The sequence below is a fragment of the Lissotriton helveticus genome, chromosome 8 (assembly GCF_964261635.1).
Source record: "Lissotriton helveticus chromosome 8, aLisHel1.1, whole genome shotgun sequence".
In the NCBI taxonomy this organism is placed as follows: domain Eukaryota; kingdom Metazoa; phylum Chordata; class Amphibia; order Caudata; family Salamandridae; genus Lissotriton; species Lissotriton helveticus.
Genome location: NC_136069.1, coordinates 1496560931 through 1496584541, shown reverse-complemented (window position 1 = coordinate 1496584541; position 23611 = coordinate 1496560931). Strand labels below are relative to the sequence as shown.

General features: G+C 41.6%; 1 protein-coding gene across 12 annotated transcripts in view; it reads right to left on the bottom strand.

Moving 5' to 3' along the window:
* PICALM (phosphatidylinositol binding clathrin assembly protein) overlaps positions 1 to 23611 on the bottom strand; it is a 519981-nt gene that overhangs the window by 208139 nt on the left and 288231 nt on the right. For all 12 annotated transcript variants that reach the window (XM_078658455.1, XM_078658454.1, XM_078658453.1 and 9 more), the window contains exon 7: positions 474 to 580. In XM_078658455.1, the coding sequence (XP_078514581.1) occupies positions 474 to 580 (107 nt within the window). The remainder of the gene's footprint in view (positions 1 to 473; positions 581 to 23611) is intronic.

Genomic DNA, 23611 nt, shown 5'->3' with positions numbered 1-23611 from the left:
GACGGATTTTGGTATAGTAGGGTGTGGGCTGGTGGTTGGGTAGTTTCCTGAAAGGTTGGAAGGTGTTCTTCTGTGACAGTGGCTTTGCACAGTGAAAGAGCCTAGGAATACATCTGCAAGGCTCTTTTATGTATACCGCATTTTTGTAGCAATCGCATGGCGAGATAAAGTGAGTGGTGACTGGCAGGTTGCAGGGTAAGCAATTTGCAACCATACTGCGTTGGCTAGCTTTTGAATTTTTTTTATATCTCAGGTAACAATAAAGCAAACAATTACACAGACAGCAAACCAAGTCGTAAAGCCAGTAAACAGTAAGTTCCCTACAAAATAATGGCACAAAACCAAGCCACTGAGAAAATATTTTTAGAAAACGCATGATAGGCTAGTCGGTACTAACAGAAATAGAATAAAGCATGGGTTTCAAGAATTACACCAACTGCTCAAAGAGTTTTACGTTTTATTAGTGAGCTTACCTCAGCAACCTTTAAAAACTCTGAGATCCTGGTCATTCGAGTTAGGAATTTCTTATAGATGTCGAGGCCTTCTTTGCATTGTGTCTTCTTCATGTCAAAATACTTTTCTAAAGAGAAAAGATATTGTCAATAAAGAATGTAAGATCAATATGAACCGAAGAGGGACTCAACTAACAAAAAATAGACAGCACAAAGAATTGAAAAGATCACAATTGTTTTCATTTTTCTGAGAATCAAACATCTTGTATGGGCTTTGCGACCTCTATAAACATTACTTCAGATTATTTGGAATTACAAACAATTTACTTAGTCCACAATAGTCCCTTCTGTGCTGCAGGATGGAGTGCCTCTGTATCTGTGTCTCTGTAATGGGATATCTCCTATGGTGAAGGAAAGGCATCAGTCTCTACAAGAAAAGGTCTTTGAGGATCAGGATTGCGTATAATTGAGCAGTGGAGAAGACATTTCTCAATGTCAGGAACGTTGTTTTTTTAGCATTCTCCCAGAGAAACAGACATCCTTTTTTGTCAGTTGGGTGAGGGGTAGTACAATGCCTGATAAACACTGCATAAATTGCCTATAACCGTTGGCAAAACACAGGAACCTTTAATATCTTTCACTGTTTGAGGAGTCGGCCAGTCTCTCACAGGTGAGACCTTATCGTTGTCCATTTTTATTCTTGACTCTTCAGTCAACACCATAAGAAGGTAACTTCTATGAATTCAAAGAAATATTTCTCTGCCTTTGAATATAGTGAATTCTGTGTCAGTCATAGGGAACCGTGCTCACATAATGTCTGTGTCCTTCAAGGAATTAGGAAAATACAAAATATAATTTAGAAACACCATCACAAAGGAATTCAGGAGATCATGGAAGATGTAATTTATGCGGTGCTGATATGTGCAGTTGGCATTACAAAGACTAAACAGCATTGCATCTATTGAGCAGCCTCATCCACTGTGGTAAAAGCCACCTTCCACTCATCGCCCTACAGCATTCTCACCAAAATAAATGCTCCCCAAAGTGAGGATGGTAGAAATCTTCAAATGATCCAATAACATAAAAATAAAAGAATGTGGATACCGGTTCGGAATGGTAATTTGGTTGTGTGCTTGGTAATCAGCACCTATGTCTGTACTCATCTTACGGTTTAGGGCTGGAAAAATAAAGATTGGGGTCCCTGCTGAAGATTGGGGTCCCTGTTAAATTGGCCCATGTGGAATTATGGACCTTAGCACACGCCTAATGGAGCAGTGATCGAGGCAAAGAGGTAGTCAGGTGTTGGCTTCTTCTTTGCTAAAGGCATCCACCTAGCAATGATAGGAAGAAGGTATAGGATTGATCTTCTGGGATTTTTCCGCAAGAAGAAGTACTTCCCACAATGAGGATCTCTGAAACAAAACTGTTTCTGTGCATTTCTAGGATTGTAGATTCTGGATCAAAACGTACCCACAGCACAGGAAAAGGATGGAGCATCTATTAGATGAAAGGATAATAAATTAACATGGCCTATGGAGATGGGGATAACAACCAACTCTGCGATCCTTCCTGTGTGTAAACAAGAAGGAATAAGCATTAGGTGTAGCAGACCCCTTGGCTCGAAGGATGCTCTTGAAGGACAATCTATCACTTTTTCCTAGATGACTGGGGAATTCTCACAGGAAAAGTCCTATATGCACAACCTCTCCTTCCTTATACGTTGTCGTTCATCCTGTGAGAGTGATTTCCATAACTGCCCAATTGGCATGGATTCAACGCTCGTTTCCGCTGAGGGTACTCTACTGAGAACCACAGAGAATATTCTTCTACCTGGCCGTCCTTCTCACACTTTCCTGCGTTGTTGTGCACCCACCTGAAGAGTTCAATCTGGTAATGCTACAGAAAAGGTAGGCTGTTTCATGACCAAAGAGAGAGTGCTTCAAATCTTCAAGTAAGCCCTGATAAAAATGTGCAGCTGCTGTTTGGTTTATCTGGGCCATTTCAGAACACAGCTGATGGAAATGGGTGATATAACAGATTAACTCACAGGCTCCCCGTCACAAAGTGAGTAAGCCTGAGTCAGAATCTGGTTTGAATTCACATTTCCCAAAAATGCGGCTGGACTGAGTACTTCACTAAACAAGGGCTATTCCTGTTAATCAAAGGAGTTGGCACAATCAGAGATGAGACAAAAAATACCCATGACTTAAACTGATCAGTCTGGGAACACATGGGCTCTGGACAAAAATGCAAATTGCACAGTACTATGGAAGCTTGGAACATATAAGACATCTCTTTATCTTTTCTGGTGGGATCATTTGAGTACCCACTGGTGCCCTGTAACTGCCTATTTTTAAAGTGTGGCTTACGATGATTGGCAAACCCACATTATTTACTATAAAGGACCTTGATGAACTGAGAACATGCCCTCCGGTAGCAGGAAGTGGCATGATTTCATTTACTGAGTCTAATAAAAAAAAATACCTTTTAGGCCTGGTGGTTTCAAGATACAATCGGCTCTTGCGGCAATCTGTTGCATTGGATAAACCTCTGAATCCATGATAACTTAGGTACATGTTGGACCTGACAAACTGTCACATACCTGAGTCCTGGACAAAAAGCTGTTAGTAGTTGGATGCAACCCCAATGCTGTCTACGTCTAGCTACACAGAGTGAGTGAAGCCAATCTCTATGTAAACAGACTGAGAACGAGGGAGCTGGATGGAGAGAAGAGAAACATTCTGCTGTCTGTGGTTGCTATGCAGAGAATGGTGGCTTATACATCAACGGAAATACAAGATGTTTGATGGTGGCAAACTCCCAGGTTCATGTTTTTTAGAAGACCATGGTTTAGTGTAGGTAGTGTGATTGTGGTAAACAGCCCACACATGGAAAGAGTCCCAGCTCACCTTGTGGAATCCCAGAATTAGTTCAGTACAAAACAGGTAAGGAGTACCAGATTCAAGGTTTGAAAAAGAAGGGAACTATGATCATGTACTCCCCATGTATCCCCAAATAAACAAGGGAAGCCAGATAAGGAGTAAAATAGGAAGCTAGCAAGAATGAGAAGTGGTGGCGAACTAGCATCAGGAGGAAAGCCCAACAACTGCTGTTGTCAGGCAAAGGCACATAAGCTGTTCTGCCATCTTCTACATCCCTGCCACCAGTGCCCCAGAAACATTTCCAGTCGACGTAAATTCGCCCCCTACATGTCGTCCCTCTAGCGTCAACTGAACCAGTCTCCATGCCACTGAAGAGCCCTTCTGTGAATTATTCACCATGTGATAATCTTCTTGCTGGATGATCATGAAAGTTCAACAAAGGCATAGCAAAAGTCAGCACAAAGGTATATATAGAACTATTGACTACTATATAATAGTAACAAAACAATCAAAAAACTAATTTTTAAATCAGATTTTAAATATCGCATTCTTGAAGGTGTTTCAAAGACTAGCAAGGATGCCACGAAAGATCACGCACACACCAGCCTTCTAGTCCTAAAGGTTCCTTAATAAACCTACAATATACCAACCAACCACAATGAACAGAGAAGCCTCTTCCTTGGTCTCTATGAACTGCTTCAGGGCCTCACTAGGGGTATGAGGCGTCATAGGATTGCTGCTACACAATACAATTCCCCTTTCCTTTGATTACATTCAAGACCAGCTATCATCCATTTAAACTTTGCAAATTAAATTGAAATTCAAGATATTTTGCAAATGTTACAACTAAACGAAAATTGCACTGGTTTATTTACAAAGCTTTTCCCGTGAGTAGGTGCAGCGTATACTGGGAAAATCATGAGTAAGTCACATGCAAGCAGGGAGCAGGATACACCTCATCAAAGCGAAAACTTTTTGAATGCAATCTCTTTTTTATTCAGTGATGTCAAGACCTGGCTATCATAGACAGTGACAATGACTGCAGCCTGCAAGTAACCACGCATTTTATTTCTAAGCAGTAAAATACACGGATTATCTGTTTCATGACCTGTAATCATGTGTTTTTTCTTGTTATTTTACCCCCAAAACAATACTCCATACGGTAAAAGCCATAGGTAAGCATGGTAATGGGAGAAAGGGGTGCAAATGCGGTGTGATGTCAGAAACAAAATGTTCTATATAAATCTGTAAACAATGATAAATTATTTCAAAAGTCAAGCAATGAAACAAAAGTTCTTTCTCAAAACCAAAAAAAAAGGAAAGAAATGTTTGTCGCTCCAGGCGGATGAAATTAAGCTACATTTGACAAACAGGATATTTACGGGAAAAGTAGTTTGTTTTAGGAAAAACAAGTATGATGCCAGTAATTGTTGTCTGGATTTAATTTCGATGATATCTTAAACAAGCATCTTAACTCTCACACAAGGAAAGTGGCAATTAAAAAACAGAATCCTGTTTGAGCAAATCAGATCACGTCCTCACCCAGTGGGGTAACTCAGGATTTACAGACGCGGGATTTGTGGACTTTTCTGATCCTAAAATACACTCACGAAGGATATTTAGCAGACTCGCAAATTTGACACCAGAGCAAGGAGACTTCATAGACTTCATAGGCAGCAGAAGCAGATGGACACTTCCAAACGTGTACTTTTGGGGTATCCACACACCAACTGCTTGTTTTTTTTGTACCTTGTCAAAGTCAGTAATATGTGCCTTTAAGGGGTAGGAAAGGAAAACTCTTACATTTAAAGGGGACGAACGAGAAGCAGTTGTGCCACATGAAAACATATTTTGACTGTAAACAATGTTTAAAAAAGGTAAATTGTGCGAATGTTCAATTTACCCTTATTTACCCCAGCAGATTTTCTATCTATGACTGTCCTAGATGTCCAAGATTAAAACCATTTCAAGGAAGGAAAGGCTGGCGGTCATTGAAGAGTGTCCGCACTGTCTGGTGTGAGGCTTTGCATGGTGGAGACCACACTCCACACAGCAGAGCCCTAATGACTAACAACATTTCCCATCAGGCAATGAACTTTTACGTAGACTGGTGAGGCCACGGTTATCTTGGGTATCTAGATATAGAGGATGATGGCATCTCTGCAGGGCAATCATGATACAAAAAGGACCTTGCTAAGCAGCTCAAACAAAGAACAGGACCTTCCTTTGGTGTTGTTTGTACGACATTTGGGACTGCACAAAAGTATTTTGGAAGTCAAGTCGCGTTGCGTGTTATTCTGAACATTTATTTTGAACTAATCCACAGACTAAGATTATTGCACTGCATTTAAAATGTATCCTGTGCTGTAGAAAGGATTCTGTATCGGGTCTAGATGAGAGAGAGAGATGGTCATATGGATGTAATAACCCATTATGTCATACCGAACTAATGTGGTGTGTGTTCCATAAAGTGATGCAGCACTCATGATGACACTATGTTGTATCTTTTTGTTGTTGTATGAATTAAACTCAATCAAAAAAATAATAAGTTGCACATGGCATGAATATATGATTAGGCATAAGATATTCATAGTTCTAATAATGGTTTTAAGAGTGGATAAGCCACGCTTCACAGAATATGGTTTGCTAATTGCTTGCAGTTGCGCAAGAGTTAAGTAGAAACTAACTCATCTTCCACAGAGAGTGCAAAGTAATAAATCTTGAGGTAGTTACCTTACTCATACTTGTACGTGGTGATTGACATATAATTAAGACACTAATCTGTCAATTCAATTTAGGGAATAGAAAGTTCCACATCAAAGTACTGGTGATACGGTGATATAGCTAAGATCTATCCATTGACTGTTATGGTTAGATGCAGGACTTTCAAGTCAAGTTACTAAACATGTCTCTTATTGCCAGTGGCGTGAGCTAGCCCTTTAGCCGCTTGTGGTGGTCCCTGCGCTTGCCTCTCCTCAGCAACTACATTGAAGGGGGGGTGCTGGCGAGATTCAGCCGATTGCATTCACGCAACGGCCGCTTTGTAGGGCCCGGAGGGGGGCAAGGAGGAGACAGCTGTCCCCACCCAAAAACTCGAGCCGCCAGAGGGGGGCTGCCCCCCACCCCCTCCTTTCTACGTCACTGCTTATTGCCATCAGACACCCACTGCGTCCTGTCATCAATGCTCAGCAGACGTGAGGAGTCAGAATGGTGAAGTGCAGTGTCTGATTTCTCTCTTATACAATTCCCCTTTCCTACCACTGGCCTTCATATTCTTGTGCATGTGGCCACTGGTGGAGGCCGCGAGTGACTGAAGAGTGCATTGCACACGCTTGATCCAGAGTACAATGCTAGTGCCTTCTGACACGAAGATTCTGATTAAATCATAATTAAGAGTAGCAAATATACATCCAGACACTGCAACTGACAAAGAGAAGTAACATTCGGACTTTAAAGAGTAAGAATCTGTACAGTTTAGCATGAAATATCAAATCTAGACAAGGATGACACTGATTTTCACATCTGTAAAAAAAATGAAAATACAATGTTGAACAAGGAACAAACTAAAGGGTCCAAAATTCATAAAAGTACGAAAATGACAGCAAATCTGTAGACAACTCAGCCCAAGACATACTCATTTCTGAATTGAGTTTCTGGATCATAAATATTGGTTTGACTAAGACGGATGGTAAGAGGGGCTGATTTTTAGGTCTTGAACACCGACACCTTTAGCTGTTTGTAGACAGATCTATTGTTTCTAATATATAACATACACTTATGGTGAGCTTCGGGACAGCTCCTTGCTCTTGAATGGATGATTGTTGCATCTCAGATGTCTGCTCTTGACTCAATAACATTCGTCCTATTCTTGTGTTTATCCCACCCAGGAGTATTTAGGTCTCAGTGTTTTGATTGGATGAATTATTCTTCCACGTGTGATGTCGGACCTTTTTTTGCAGTGCATAGGAAGATCAATTTTCTTTTCCACTCTTTGTTCTCCCTCATCCCTCACTTTCAGTCTTCACATCCCCCATCGAGCACCATTCTAAACCACACATGCACACAGCAGGCGTTGCGGTTGGGTTTAGTTTTATTTTAACAAACATGTTTCAAAGTTTGCCATCAGCGATGTCGGCCCATCCTCAGCAGCCATCTATGAACAATTTATTAAAACAAAACCCATTCCTAGATATCCACTCTGCAGTGGGTGCATGCATAGCTGCTATCTTTGAGTGGGATTTGTTCAAAGAAAAAAATATATATATTTTACAAATCCATACCAAGATGTGCACTGTGCATGAGCACCTTTTTGCCGGGGCTATCTAACACAAAAACACATTGGCAAAGAGAATATCTTTCACTGCTAAGACCTATTGCCTGGGCCATGGCTTGTTAAGATTTGACATTCTATGCAGAGTCCTGCATCTCCAATGTCTTTACAACCTTATCACGTGTGTTGCAAATGTACAAGTTAGGCTTAAAGACTACCAAAATGTCAACATTTTTAGAAAGCAGAATCTGGCCAATTTAATTGCCGCAGAGGACATCAGCAAACACAAAAAAATATTTTGCAAAGCAGATAGCCAAAAATATTTTTTCCAAAAATTCTCACTAAACTTAGCAATGCCATTCAGTTGTAGGAATCTAATATAAATGTTATTGGAATACTATTTGTTTTTCACACAAAATGATTTCCTTTACGTTATGCTACTCAGTTTTTGTGTAGAGTAGCATTCGTCAGTTGCATATCCTTGTACCACTTTGTATTCTCAGAGACATACTAAGATGTGAGTTGTGGATTTATCCAACGAAGAGTGCAGTTTAGAGGAAGTGGAAGATTTTCTCACCTTACCCTGGTGCGATGTGGCTCATAGAGTAAGCTTTACTCCTACGATGGAACTATGTAGGTGTAGTGAACATGGCACCATTCCCCTTAACCCTTCAGAGTGTGAGCTTGGTTATACATTTCCTCTGTGCGTTTGTCCGTGAGGTAAGGGCTGAGGGGAGGGGGGCCTAAAGGCCCTTGGTCTAATCGAGCCCCTCTGTATGGCCTATGTCTGTGTGCGTCAGTCATTACTTTCTTCTATGAGGGTGAAGTGTAGTTCCTATATTCCCAATAAGCTCTGCGCATTGGAATAATATATCCTATAGATGTGATGTAGGACTGAGGTCGACTAGGTCTCTATTGAATATATTAGACTTAATTGTGAGTGCCAGCTAGCTCAGAGGTCACTAGAAACTTTCTCGAATAAACAAGAAGGGATTAGTTGCTGACAACCGCATAAACATGACAACTTTGTTTCCCCAAGATAAAATGTATCTTCAGAGTCGTGGAAACAATAGATAGATATTTTACTCAGTCAATCGTGCATGCTTCGCTTCACCAGAGGTGCGGAGAAATAGAGAGACGGGCATTTTCAATAAAAGTAGGGCATTTTCAATAAAAGTATTTATTGAACAGTCTTCTTTCTCATGCAGAAGAAATGAACTGCTACAATCGTAATACAGGCTGCAAAGTATATTACGTACAGCAAGAAGAGTATTATGAAATAATAATGTAAAAGCATGGGATGGTTTCTAAGCCATAAAATACATACATAAATAATAAATACTAAAAGTGCTCAACTGGTGCTTCTAAAATACGCCTACCCCAATGTACCTAACCTAAGTCTAGTACGAGAGAAGAAGTAAGTATGGTGTAGCATAGGTTTAGTATTCTTTGCCAAGAATCTATCCAAGATTTCTCTTAGGCTCTAATCAGCTCCGTACCTTGGTTTAGAATGAAGGAGGTCTGGTATCTCGGTCTCGGGACTCAATTTCCCAACACCCCGCAAGGGGAGCTTGGAAACACTGGAGCTGAATTTCTCGGCAAGAGAAAAGACAGCGTCTCTCTCAGTACGTCTTCTGGAGGGTCGGCTTCCTTCTGCACTTGCTGTAGCGAGCTGTGTCGGGGAAGTAAATAGTCGAACTGCTCCAAACCACCGTGTGTTTGCTAGGGCAAGTGTAGGCATATTTATACCTTGAAGGTGCCGAGTTTCACGTAAAGTTAGACATAATAACGTTATCAAAGACTTGCAGTTCTTTGAAAACTCCATGAGTTCTTGGACAAATCAATATTCAAGCACGGGGCAGTCCCTGACTGCTGAAGGCGAATTTTCCAAGAAATCGTTGTGGCTTTTCAGAACTAGTGGAAGTGTTAATGCCTGTATTTGGATTGCATGGGCTATGTCTAAATATGGTTATGATTTATACCTATATAAGGGCATGAATCGGGAAAATTATACTAGGGTCCTAAAATGCTATACAACAAGGCTTATAGTTAAACTATATTATGAATGTGGCAATGTCACTGTATCTCCGTGTTTCCTTGTTCTTTATTCTTATGCCAGATCATTTGCCTCTCATTCTGCTGTCTATCGTTTGTCACTAAAGCAGGAGGACATCACCTCTTTACACACAAGCTTGGACAAGTCGCAGTTCGAGGGCCACACTAAACCGACAGGATCACATGGATGTTTGGTCAGCTAGAGAGGTAATTGTCTTATCTATGATTTATAACAATAGGCAGATGGATGGAGCTGATGCCCATGCGCACTGTAGTCCAGGGGAGGAGCCACCTATCTCAGGATACTTCGAAGACTCTTCCAGGACAACAATGTGCGATCATCCGGACCCAACACTAGGCGGCGATCTAATGCAAAAGATATGAATTTAGCAGCCCACATGCCTCGAACTTGTCTTATCTATGATTTATAACAATAGGCAGATCTCTGGTCATAACACCCTGCCTATACTTATGTTTTCCTGCTGTGTGGCACCATTAATAAGAGGCATATGTGTGTCTTATTGGGGGGGGGGGTCCTCAGCAGTAAACATGTCTAACCGGCCCTAGTATCAACTCCAAGGAAGTATAACTCTGGCCCAAGTCTCACCATGGTCCATGTGTTACGCTGTGTCTTATATAGCAAGCATGTGGTGGTATGATATGGTCTGGTGAAGTCTCGAAAAAAGTTGTGTGGTAAGGTAATATTTGTTGGCGAGCACGCATGCTAAGTGTTGTGGAGTTAAAATTATGACTTCCTTGCGACTGGGTGTGTTGCATCAGAGGCTATGTTCCCTTCCAGAACAGGCTGTTGCCTAACATGTACAGAGGCAGTTTGGTGTGAAATGTCACAACTTTTAGCCTGGCACTGCTACACTCCTCTGATCTCCTCGATACAGAAAGAAATGCTATGTGAAGTAGCATAGAAGCAAAGTGTAAGGAAATGCACTAATACGTGATCATTGAGGGAGTCCTGAGAATATGTGCTCAAAGCCAAGGACTGGGTGAGATTGTGAGGTAGCAGATGCATTGCAACCCCTATAACTTCAAGGTCTATAGTGAAAGTTCAAAGAATGGCACAACAGTTGTTGTCGAGGTTTGTGAGAAGAGGGGTCTTTGTGGCCTAATACCTCCGAGGGTAATCCAGCCAATACAGTGCAGCATAATATGTGGAGTTCAAAGAAACATGTTTGACCTACTTTGTCACAGAGCAGTTCTAGGGCATAGGTAGTCAAAGTGTGGGTCTTGGGAGGGGGTGCACACTTCACCCCCTCCCAAACCCCACACCGAGTTAGCATACCCCCAACTTGAGTTAGGGCTCTCTGATTGGAGTAGTCATCCAGAACAGCCATTCAGCATGTAGCTTCTACAACACTGAAGTCGGCACTAACCTTACCCCAATGAAAGGAACAGCAGCACAGATGCCAGGAAGTGCTGTACATGTTGTATACAATAAAGCTGCAAATTCTTTTGGTTTGCTGATAAAGCAGCGCTTCTCCACTGCTGCCTTTTCCCTCGTGGTTGCTGAATTTCACATCTGGTTGCTGCCCTTCGCCTCACTTTTGAAGTATCCCTCTTCAAGGTCATCCTGGTTTGTTACCTCACCGCTGCTGCCTTCTGCTCAATGAATTTTACAACGGGTGCATCCTTCCTGTAGATTCCATTCACTGTAAGGTTAGACAACTTTTTTTTTCTAAACGGGCTTTTTTTTTTTAAAGGCTTCCTCCTTTCCCCCCCAATACGAGTGGGAAAGTTGGATGTATCGAGGAGGAGAGGATATGGCATTACTGCCAGAGCTGCTGACTCCTGAGGACCCAGGTTCAAGTCTCGGCATCGGCTCAACATCATGTGATCCTGGGCAAAAACAGTTGATTTACCTGTGAATTAGGGACAATGAGCCTGACCTTGATTAAAGTCGCGGGTGCTTTTTTAAAGCGCTTCAATACCCTAGAGCACAGTCCACAAGCCTGATATAATAAATATTATGAAATATGCCATCTGTCCTCACTTCTTGCATAGAACATATATAAATGCTTTCTTATGCAGCTGCTTCTGAATCTCTGGAAGGCGATCTTCTTGAAAAGCCAATTACATGAACAATGGAATGACTCTTGATGCTGCTACAGAAGAAAGGTATATATCCCCTTGAATCACTTATATCACATATGTGTCTGATGTAGATGTCTCCTAGGTCTTCTTAGAAAACTGTGGATGGCCTCTTTTCCTGAAATCTGGTCTAGGGGCGAGGATGTGCAGTAACGGCCTGAGCTGCTAACTTGGAAGCTGGGGAACCAGGTTCAATTCTCGCCGTCTGCTCAGCATCCTGCTATTCAGGGCAAATCACTTAAATTTCCCTGTGATTAAAAAAAATGAATGTGTCCTTTTGTATTGTAAAAGATGCTCCTGTAAAGCGTTTCAATAACTTTGGGTCATGTTTGCACTATATAAAACTGTGAAAAGTATATTACAAAATTTTGTGAGCGCTCTGGTTTCTTTGCTGTTGTCTCAGTGGAACAGGCACATTACAAACTGGTTTACTAAAAGCCTGCTGTGGGTTTGCCCTACGGCTCACCATCCTCTGATGTTTCTTTTATTTAAGATTCATACTGATCCAGTTGCCTAAATAAAATTTACGAATCTGCAACTATCTGTGACAAGTCTGCCGGCCAGATATAGTTAAGCAAATATCATCAGGTAACCAAATAGACCCTTGGCACCAGGTGTGATCCTCACACCTCATAAAATGGCAAATCTGTAAGGTATTCAATTTTTTTTCCCACCAGCGCTATACATATCAAGCTTTCCTCAACCATAGACACAGGAGTCGTTGAGGTTTGATTGCTCAGTTAAATTTCATGTGGCGGACCTGAAGCAAGAGGTCAGTTTGTGCATATGCCTTAAGCAGTGCTAGTTACACTCTCTCACCCGCTGGCTCCCTACAGGTTGAATTTCAGCACTCAGGGGGAGCCTATCTGCTTCTTCGTTCTCTGCATCCTCCTGCGGTATGTGCTCTCCTCTTGCATTGGGATATCATTACTTCGGCATAAGCCTGGTCAGTAGTCTTCTCCAAGTCTTTCCATTCTTGAAGAATGCTTGAGTGACTTATGAATTGGTGTCCCTTTCTGGTCTGATAACTGGCACTGCCATTGGATCATCCTTGATAATGTACTCTGGGTTACAGGTACAGGAACTAATCTTCATTCAAGTGTGTGCATGATATTTCGGCTATGATGTTGCTCTGCATGCCCAGGTGATGTTGTTCAATTCTCCCTGCACAGCTATAATTCTTCAGGCGGACAAGCTGTGGTTCACTTTTCTAAGCAGCTCCTCACAGTGGACATGCCTCAAGTCTCCTCAGGCTCGTCTCACTGGGTTGTTGCAGGACTTTCAGTTATGTTCATGACCAGAGAAGGGGGAAAACTGCCCGGGAACTTCAAATTCTTCCCGAGTCCACTGCTGTGGACTGCTTGGCACAGTCAGAAATTTATAGAACACTTTTGGGGGGGGATGACATTCTATATTTATACTGGGTTTGCAGGCTTAAATATGAATCCCCAAATCCCTGCCTATTGTGGGATCTGCCTGGCTTTAATGGAGTGTGTTTCACTTCATACTAGCACCTAATCCAGTTATCTTTGTTTTGCTGGTTTTGCAGAAAGGAGGGCACCCCAGACTTTCTCTGACAGGGGCTTGGGAGAAAAAAGGCACAAAATATGCTAGGCTTTACTCGTCTTAATACACAGAGGCTACACACACCCCTGGAAACAATGGGGCAGGAAGGGAACAGACTACTCCAGGTGAGCCCCGAAAGCAAAACCAATACTTTTTTTAACCTCTTGCTTCATAGTGTTAACAGAATCCCTTTCTACCAGGATCAGGGCCCTGGTTATGTCGTCCAATTGCCAGTTGCCTAATTTGCAAACCAGTGTTGTGGGCAAACGATCAATTGCTGCATTGAAATCTAAGTACCACTCAAGATTGGAAGTGGAGCACAACCTCAGGATGGGAATAGCAAGAAATCATCCACAGATTCATCGTTTCTGGATAAAAAACAGGTACACCCGTCACATTGGTTTTGAAATGTTTTTATTAACCTATGGCACATTTTGTGTTTTATGTGAAAAATAATGCACCATTGTAATTGCTTAGTGAAAAATTTGTCTTGGAGACTTTTTATTTTAACTTTGGTATAAGCATCTGTCCATAAACACAGACACTAATAAAACTCCAGTTTGCTAAATACTCTTACTTTATTTAATATTATTTGGCGTATACGGCCTGGACTCTGCAGGTGGGAAGGACTATCGATGATGCAGAGTACCAGTTTCCAGAATTTGTTCTCAGGGGGTGGGGTCGACGTCCAATAAGGTTTTGTTGGGGGGATCAGCGTAAAACAGTTTGAATACCACGTCTACGGTGAGATCTTAGTCAATGGCCTTACTTGGGTTTATAACTGTCTTGGTAGGAAGTGGGCAGGGGACAAGACTAGTCGGCCAGGGCAGCAGGGAGGAAGGCTATGCTACATTACCTTATGTGAGGAAGGCAGCTTGAGCTGGATGAGGTTCCTATTTATCCTCAAATTAACTTAGTAGACATGGTAAGTAGGCTGGGAGGATCAGCCGGTGTGTAATGCAGCGAGTCAAAGAAGCAGGTTAAGGAGATTAGTCGAATACTGTATGGTGACAGGGTCAAGTTTGGGAAGACTCTCTATGTTTTATGTCTGCTCAGAGATTAGCACCTTGTGAACCAACTGTATTTGATACATGCGGAAGAAGTCAATATAGGTCACTGCATAAACCTGAATCCCCAGGTTTTACCATCTGAGGAGCAGGATGTGTTTCAATGCACTGAAGGCGGTCGAGAGGTCTAGAAGGAGAGGAGTCTCTGTATTATTTTCTGAAAAGGTTTTCAGTTTGTTCCATAAAAAGACTAGTACAGATACAGTTGACTTGTTGCATCCAATTCTACTTGTGATGAAGTTAAAGTATGTGTATAATTCGAGGTTTTTATTTAAAGTGGTTAAAAAGATGGCATTAAAAGGGTTTTTGCTGAGATGGCAATGATGGAGATGGGTTTGTAATTGGGCAGGTTGATTTGGGTCAGGGATGGTGTGCTAAAGAGTGGTGTCCATCTCCATTACATTGTCCCAGGACTTTCACTTCCTGTACGGGAATACGGAAGAGCGTATGAAACAGTATGTTTGTTTAAGGATAGGTAAAAATGTTGGGTAAGACGTAGTCTGGAGGTACATACTAATTTTCTTAGCTGGGATTGTGAATTTGGTAAATTGGATCAAAATCAGTTTTCCCACTGACCATGTTTTGACCCTTTTACTAGACCCAGCACACAAGTGGTATACCGTTTTTATAAAGACAAGTAGGAGAGTGCCGGGTTGTATGAATTTTGTGGATCCCTGACGATTCTGGACATTTACATCACAAAAAAGAGAGGAATATGCAGGATTTTAGACAAAGTTTGAGGTTTGCAGAGCATATAAGTAAAACACTGGATGATCCAGGCAAGGCGCACCACGCTCGACTCCCCCCAGGTTTCTAGTTTCCAGAAATGTCTGGATTTCATAGGCTTCTGTAGGTTGAGCCTTAACTGAGCCAGAAAACTTCAGCCATTCAGAATGGCAAGTTAGACGATGTTGGGATTTAGCCCTTCTCTGTTGGACCATTTAGAAAAACAACATCTACTAAGTATCAAAATTACCTCTCTTTTGCCATATGGAAGGATATGATTTAGTTGAGGCTTTAGGAGTCAAGCCTAATGTCAGACTGGGCAAGACCCCATCCCATTATTTTATAAAAAATGATGCCTGGTATCCAGAAGGCTTGATACTTACTCCTACCCCAAAAAGGCTACCTGCGGTAAACCCCCTCGCTTTTGATAATTTGTTGTTTTTATTTCTAAAACATATCTCTGATATCTAGTGAGGTTTCAGCCCACCCGAGGGGCAGAAATGGAGGTAAAGTGCTCCTATAGATGCCAAGGGGGGCAATCGGTTTATTTTACTTTCACTATCAGTGTAATGGTGCGCTGACCGCCATTACACAGAAAAACAAAATATTACACAGAAAAACAGTACGACCTGCTGGGAGCTCTTCTCCTGCAACCCGAGCTGAAAACAGAAAAAAAGAAATCCCTCTGGTGCTTGCACCAGAAGGATTCCAAGCAGTGGGTACATGGACGAGACCGTCATCCTCCGCACCACTGGGGCTGCTCAAAGGACAAGACCGTCTCGTCCTTAGCACTCAACCGGCTAACACACTTGAGTTACATGAAATATCTCTGATCAGGCCAAGGTAAGACTGATACAACAAGAAGCAAGCAGTCTGCATTGCAATGCTATACCTCATCGCTGAGCAGGTCGCAACTCCATCAAACGACATAATTCAGTCACTTCAGAAGAGTCTGCCAATTAAACAACTACCTGAATATCAAAAGATTCCGAATCTATAGCAGAACCAGAAAAAGCCAAATTTCAAGCCCTAGTACAAATCAGGATGAGAATACAGGATTGTCTAAAAAAACATAATAGTGGCGTATGACATATTTGATCTGGGCCAGAAAGTCAAAGAAACCAAAATATATAAAAAGAGATCCAATTCTTCTTCTACAACTAGTAATTCTAGAAACTTCCCTGTAAAACAATAAAACAACTGGAGAAGACTAAGGCAGACATATAACATGGTCTTTTATCTCTGAACTCTCTAGAAGAGTTTCAATTCCAAATACTCCTTCAACAGCTTTTTCTCAATGAAAAATAACTAAATTTATCACTTGCCAAAATGGCCGATGCCAAAGATTCTCTGCTGAATGGGCAACACGAATAGTTCTCACCTTTGTGACCTTTTGACTCCGACAGTGCCTTTTTTCATGCTGTACAGCATGAACAGAAGGAGGAAAAAAACAGTGCGGTGACGCAGCCACCATTTTATCTGTATGCACATGTGTCATTACACAAGCCTGCATGCCCAAGCATGTGACCTTCAAATATGATCGAAGTGCTTCTTACTTTTCTTTGTTTTATTTTACCAATCCGTTTAAAAAGTAGCACAAAAGCACTTTTTTAAAGTATACTGGAGGGTTGGGGCAGAAAAGTAATGGGAAGTGAGTAGGGGAGATGAAAAGAAGCACATGAGGGTTAGCATAATGGGGCATAGGTAGAAATACACAAGCGAATGCTCTCTCTTAAAAAATCTTCAGCCGATCATCGCCCTCAGCCTGCGTATGAGGTGGGCCCGCTTAGCTGGTAGAACATTTTCATACATGGCTGTAAGTGTGCAATAATGTGGAACCTACCCCACAAGGTCTCTTTCCAATCATCTTGACACATCTCACGTTTCCAAGAACTGTGGGTCTGATTGTGTTTGGAGAGCGAACACATTTCCATTCAAACCTATGGACAGCATTTGTGTGATCTAGGGCAAATCTCTTAACACTTGAGCGCCTAAAAAACAACTGTAACATGTTCTGTTGCTCATGTAAAGGGGTCTAATGCCCTCCGGCTGGATTCGCGCTTCATAAAACCGCACACTACAAAGAAAATAAATCTGTGACTGCTCAACACTCCCTGCAGCCCCAGAGAGTGGTGAACACCTTGACTGTGTGTTTACACTACCCTAGTGAAACAATGAGGGGTGTTTATTGGTGTATAAATTACTTCGATTTCGAGATGTTGCTCAGTTAGAGAAACCAATTTTCTTTTTTTTAAAAACCCCCACACCTCTACCACAGTCTCTCACATATAACCACACAAAAATAAATCTGCAAACGTCCTAACACTGTCATTTTGTCACGACTCCAAATGTCTGCTTTATCTGATTCTTGCAATGTGAATTATATGACACAGGTTTGCATGCATGCTGAATTGGTTTATTTTTTCCACTTCTTAATGCGAGTTCTAATTTAAATTATTTTAAAATTCAAAATGAGATTTGCTCAAATCAAATATCAGATTGTTGTTTTTAGCCTCAACTGTAATCTGGCACAGAGGAGATCTGTCTGTGAAAAAAGGTGCTATGACACAGCCTGCGCTGGCCACATCATTGCTTTTTTTCCACTTATTAGTTCTCGCCTAGCGTTGCAGCGCGCATGCGCTATATCTATGCGAGACATTTTGTGAGAGAGGAGATTTCAGAAGGGGGGCCGCCCCACATTTTCATTGGATGGCGTCATCGTTTATGTTAAACGGTGGCCTCCGATTGAAAATAAACCTTCTTTGTTAGCAACTTTTCTCCTCTTGGGACGGCCCATCCGGACTGCATCGTTTGCTTCATGGCTGTCATGAACCAATTTCTTATCTAAAGGAGGCGTGTTATATAAACAAGCCGTCAAGCAAAGGATCAAGTCCGGATGGGCCGTCCCAAAAGGAGACAGGGCGGTAACAAAGAACATTCCTGCCTTGCTAGCCGCAATTCCCCAAGCATTCTCTAGTGTTCTCCTTCCTAATCTGGAAAAATGGTTGCCGGTTTCGGCAGTTGGACCTGATCGAAGAAAGGGCGGATGCTGTTTGATGGGCTTAATTATCGAGCTTGCATTGTTCTTTAAAATCACCATAAAATGAACCAATTTTAACATCATGGCGACTGGTGTGCTGTGCGACCCGCTAAAAGGGTATCCGCTAAAAAAAGGAGCTTGTTTAGTTGGATGTGAAAATTTTGGCCGAGCATATTTAAACACCGCACGTTGATGCTGCCTTTGTACCTGCTCTTGTATTCTAGCGTACTGCTACAAAGCGACTAGACATTTTTTTAATGCAAGTGCATTACATAAAAGTCATAATGATACCCCTTACCATACATCGCAAAACTCTTTCAGCTTACCCACGACTTGCCTCATTCTCAACTACACTACTTTCTTCCTGCGACGGAGCCATTTCTTGCTTACATGAAATTCGCACCTTTATACTTGGTGACGGTCTTAAATCGCCTTTGTTATCACTACCTTTTAGTTAGTGATCACACGTTCACTACAAATATGTTCAATTACCCCGGCGCCCGTTACCCGGTCCCTTACGTCTTCTTACCATCCACTGCCTGTTCTCCAGCTCCGTCAGTCGCCATCTTGCTTCTCTCCCTCTACATTTGTCAGTCATCAGCCCAGCCCGAAAGACATAAAACCAATCATGACTAATATTATAAAAGCTATCTTGCAAATTGATTGCTGGAAATGTTGTATTCTCACGCTAGCTTCACAAAATATGTAGACCGGGGAACGTTGCTATACAGACATTTGTACTTTCACTCTAAGCACAAGAGATTAGACATAAAAGAAGGACTCAGCCGAGCCTGCTGCTTTAAATTTTAAGAATCTGGCGGCCATCTTCTAATGGGATATCTAATCCCAATATTACAATTAGAGCGATTTTGGCTTTGTCAAATGCAATAACACTAAGTAACGCATACTTAAGACTTACAGTGATAATGAGAGACAGCCGAAAGTACGAGTTTGTTACGTACTCTATTGGATATGTTTTTTTTTATGAGTTAATGACCATCTGTGTTCTGTGATGCCACCCCTTGCTCACGCCGACGTTGCAGGATATGCGAAGCGTTCCATAAACCACGGAAGCGCCCCTTGGCATCACATTAGTTAACAGCAATTTAGCCCTGTATTGTATTCAAATTGGCTGTATATAGTGCTTACTACAGTACTTGAGAAAAATTAAGGAGTTTGGCCCTAAGGGACAATGACTAGGCAGGGCCGTATATATACGTAGAAAAGGGGGGGTTGCCTGAACCTCAATTTATTCATAAGCTATACAGTACTTGGTCATAACTATTTACCATAGGATTAGTGTCCTGCCTAGAAAGGAATCTCGCGCTTGGTCCCTGAATACCCTATTCACCCCCGTAGCTTGGACACCATTCTCCGCATCCCCAGCAACATAACCGATATTTTTTTCTAGTCCCTTCTTTCTCAAAGTCCCGCTTCTAGAGCCTCGAGTCCACATTGGTAATATGAGTGTGTCAGTCATATTCAGCCAAACACTGACTGGAGACACAAGTGTTAGTCATATGGCAGAAGCTCTGCATTTTGAGGTTCCTGTTGACGAAGTAGCGGGTTATTCGAGAGATGAATAATAACAGGCAGGAAGGGTAGGTTGAGCTGGTAGGTCCTGTTGATGCCTTCGTCGCAGGGCATGGACCTTTTGTGAGATTGCTGTGTGGGGTGGGTTTGTCTGGTTGGTGATCATACAACTAGCTATGTCTCTTGAGCTACAGTGATTTTTTTTTAAATTTGCCCCCGGAGTTGTGCTTAGTCAATAGTGGAAAGCACCGTACCTTTAAATGTATTTTCATTGTGACTTGTGTTGAGGTTTTACATTATTTCAGGAGGAAGAGCGTAGGCTAAACCCAATTCACAGCTGATAAATTATCAGTTCACCTATGTGTGACATTTCCATGCCTTCAGTGTTGCTATGTGTGACGTTTCCACATCGTGTGACCATATGAGTGACACTTTCTAATTTAATTGTCTACAGCTTCAAGGAGAACATTTCTGAGCTGTATAAAGGCATTCCTACCTAGAGTGTAGTGTAGTTCCTATATTCCCAATAGGCTCTGCGCATTGGGATAACATAAACAGCAGTTTAGACGTAGGAATGAGATCATCTAGGTCTCTACTGACTATGTTAGACTTAATTAGTTTTGCCAGCTAGCTCAGAGGTCACTAGAAACTTTCTCGAGTGAACAGAAAGGGGTTAACTTTCCTGAATAGACAAGAAGGTATTCATTTCTGACAACCGCATAAACATGACAACTTTGCTCCCTCAGAATAAAGAGTATATCTCTAGAGTCGTGTGAAAACAATAGACAGTTATTTCACTCAGTCAATCGTGCATGCTTAATTTCACCAGGAGTGCAGAGAAATAGAGAGACGGGCGTTTTCAATAAAAGGTGTTATTTATTGAGCAGTCTTCTTTCTCATGTAAGAGAAATGAGTTGCCACAATTGCAATACTTATCATAAAGTAAAGTGCGTACAGTAAAAGGAGTATTATGAAATAATACTGGAAAAGCATTGATATGGTTTCTTAGCCATATGATACTTTAAAACGGATAAAATATATATATACATAAAAACATTGACTAACGTACTCAACTGGTGCTTCTAAGATACGCCTACCCCGGTGTACCTGACCTAAGCCTAATATGTGGGAAGGAGTAAGTAAGTTGCAGTTTAAGTTAAGTTGGTTTTTGCCAAGAATCTGAATCAAGAATTCTCTTAAGGGTTTAGTCAGCTCCGTACCTTGGTAATAGAATGTAGGTGGTCTTGTATCTCTCTCTCTCAGGACTCGATCTCCCAGCCACCCGCAAGGGTGACTGGAAACACCGGAGCTGGATTTCTCGGCTTGAGAAAAGACAGCGTCTCTCAGTGCGTCAAATGGGAGGAACGGCTTCCTTCGGCTCTCACATCAGCTGGGCTTCGGGCAAGTAGATAGCCGCTCTGCTCCAAACCACCGTGTGTTTGCTTAAGGCAACTGTTGGTATATTTATACCTGAAAGGTGCAGAGTTTGACGTAATGTTGGACATAAGACGTCACTAAGAACTAACAGTTCTTTCTGGACTCCAGGAGTTCTTGTGCAAATCAAAACAAAAGCAGGGGAATTTCCCGGGCTGCTGGAGGCTTAGTTTGTTTAAAGAACGCGTTGTACTTTCTAGGAGTCTATGGGAGTAGCCTTGCCGTATTTGGACTGCATGGGCTATGACTAGATATGGACATGATTCCTATGCCTATATAAGGATATGTTTGGTTATAACCATATAAGGGCATGAATCGGGGATATCTTGATTAGGGTCCTAGATAGAGTCACAACACCCACTCCACGTATTAATGTCCATCATTACTTAAATACTAAGCAATACTAAACATATAACGATGCATGTGTTTTCCAACCCACCTCAAAATACATAAATTGCATTTGAAATGGTGTATGATATATACACGAAAATGAGTATTTATACTGTACGTTTTCAAGCAGTGTTATCATTCAGGAAATGCATATATAAATATTGGCTGAATGAATTGCGAAAATTACATTTATGAAATGGCTCTGAATACAAAAAAGAAGGTCAAGACCATTCCATCACATATTTATACAATACTGTACATGTGCTAGAGGTTGAGGTAAAATATTGTCTCTAGTATCTCTAAAAATAGAAGCTCTGTTCTCTAAGAAAAGTTCTACTTTAAGCAGAGTACCATGTGCCAGAAAAAAAGGTAAATATTGTGGAAGTGGAAAAAATAATTTCGCTTTCAGGGGAAAAAATAGTTCCAAATGTTTTCAGTAGTTTTGTTTATCAAAAACTGAAGGCCGAATTCAGAGTTCAGGGAACGCTGTGTGCTCGTTGTTTTAAAAGTTATTCTCGTTGTTCAGGGGAGAACATGGTATCAGACAGGCTTGCGAAAAATTGGTCTACAACATCAGGTGAAAGTTCGACCAAGTTCGAAAAAGTTGAAATTGTGCATATGTGAGAATGATTGCTATCATCGATGTTTGGATCAGCAATGCTCACAGAAGGTTGTACCTGTTTGGTGCTGCTTTCTTCTCGTACTTCACCGCCACCTACTCGTAATGGTGAAGTCTCAACGAATGCCGTCATCAGAATAGGTAGCCACTGGGGACAACACGTTGCATGAGTCGTTACCGGACCTAGCAAAGTATCGATATCCATTGGTACTGCTGATGGTAGTGTAAGACAGACGTCCAACAAACATTCTTCTCCGCATAGCAGACATCGAAGCACAGGTAAGATGCAATTCTGCCAGATGGATCTGAATGAAAGAAACCATGTTGTATTCAGATCTAATGCGAGGACTTTAGTGATTCGGTCTCGGTAGCGTATTGCTAGGATCGTCTCTTCCACTGTAGCTGGAGCTTTGTATGTGGCTTGGCTTGCCATATCGGAGTAGCAGGATCAAAAATAAAATTCCTGCTACGAGTCCCATAAGAAGAGGCAGGCCGCCGAAAAGGGAATGGACAAAATTCTGAAAAATGCCCAGAACTGTTTCAAAGGGTGCTAACAGTGCCGAAAAAATTGTCTTAAATACATGTGCCGTGCCACTGGTATCAGACATGTTTAAGATTTGACCTAACATTTCTACGAAATGCACGGGGCAATTTGTTGATAATAGGGTATGTATCTCTGCCGCTGTCCTTGCAACTTGCAGATCATACGTCTCTTTGGACGAGGTTAAAGGCACAGTTGTCTGTAAAAGAATAGACTTCATTCTGCTTAAAGTATCAATTCGAATAGAAGAGATATTCAAAGAAGGCCATATTGCCGCCTCCATGTCTGGATTGCTGTTTGGATACAATACTTGCATACAGCAAGTGACCATGGAAGTAACGCTCACGAGATCGGCTTTTCCTGGCACCATGCCACAACAGCTGTGGTCACTTATTAGATCGTAGCTGCTGTTGGAAAGCTGTCTGAAAAATGGCTCTATCTGTGTCTCAGGAGTGCCATGCAGGTGACATGAAAGGTTATTTGATGAACCTTCGCAGGCTCCATGTAAGTTAATACCTTGACACAGAAGTGTACCGCTTAGTGATTTTTTACAATTGTTACCACTAAGAAATACCTCCTTTTTCCCTTCACTATAACATTTGTGTGTATAAGGTAAATTCCATGTTGACTTGATGTATCCTTTACCCAACCTTTCATACAGGCCTACTGGTATATATTTTTGGCAATACTTAAACTGGAAAGTTGTTATCGGAATTGTAATTGTTCTGTGTATTATCCATTCAATGACAGGTCTCTCTGACATTGTCAATGGTAATCTCTCAAGTTTTTCAATGCTCAGAATCATAAAGTCTGCTCCTTTTTGTGCCAAACTGATTTGTTTATCAGTAAGGTTAAAGATAGAAAATAATGACGTTATGTTGATTAGACGCCATGGCACGTAGCCTGAACGCAGGTTTTGCAACGTCCAGCCAA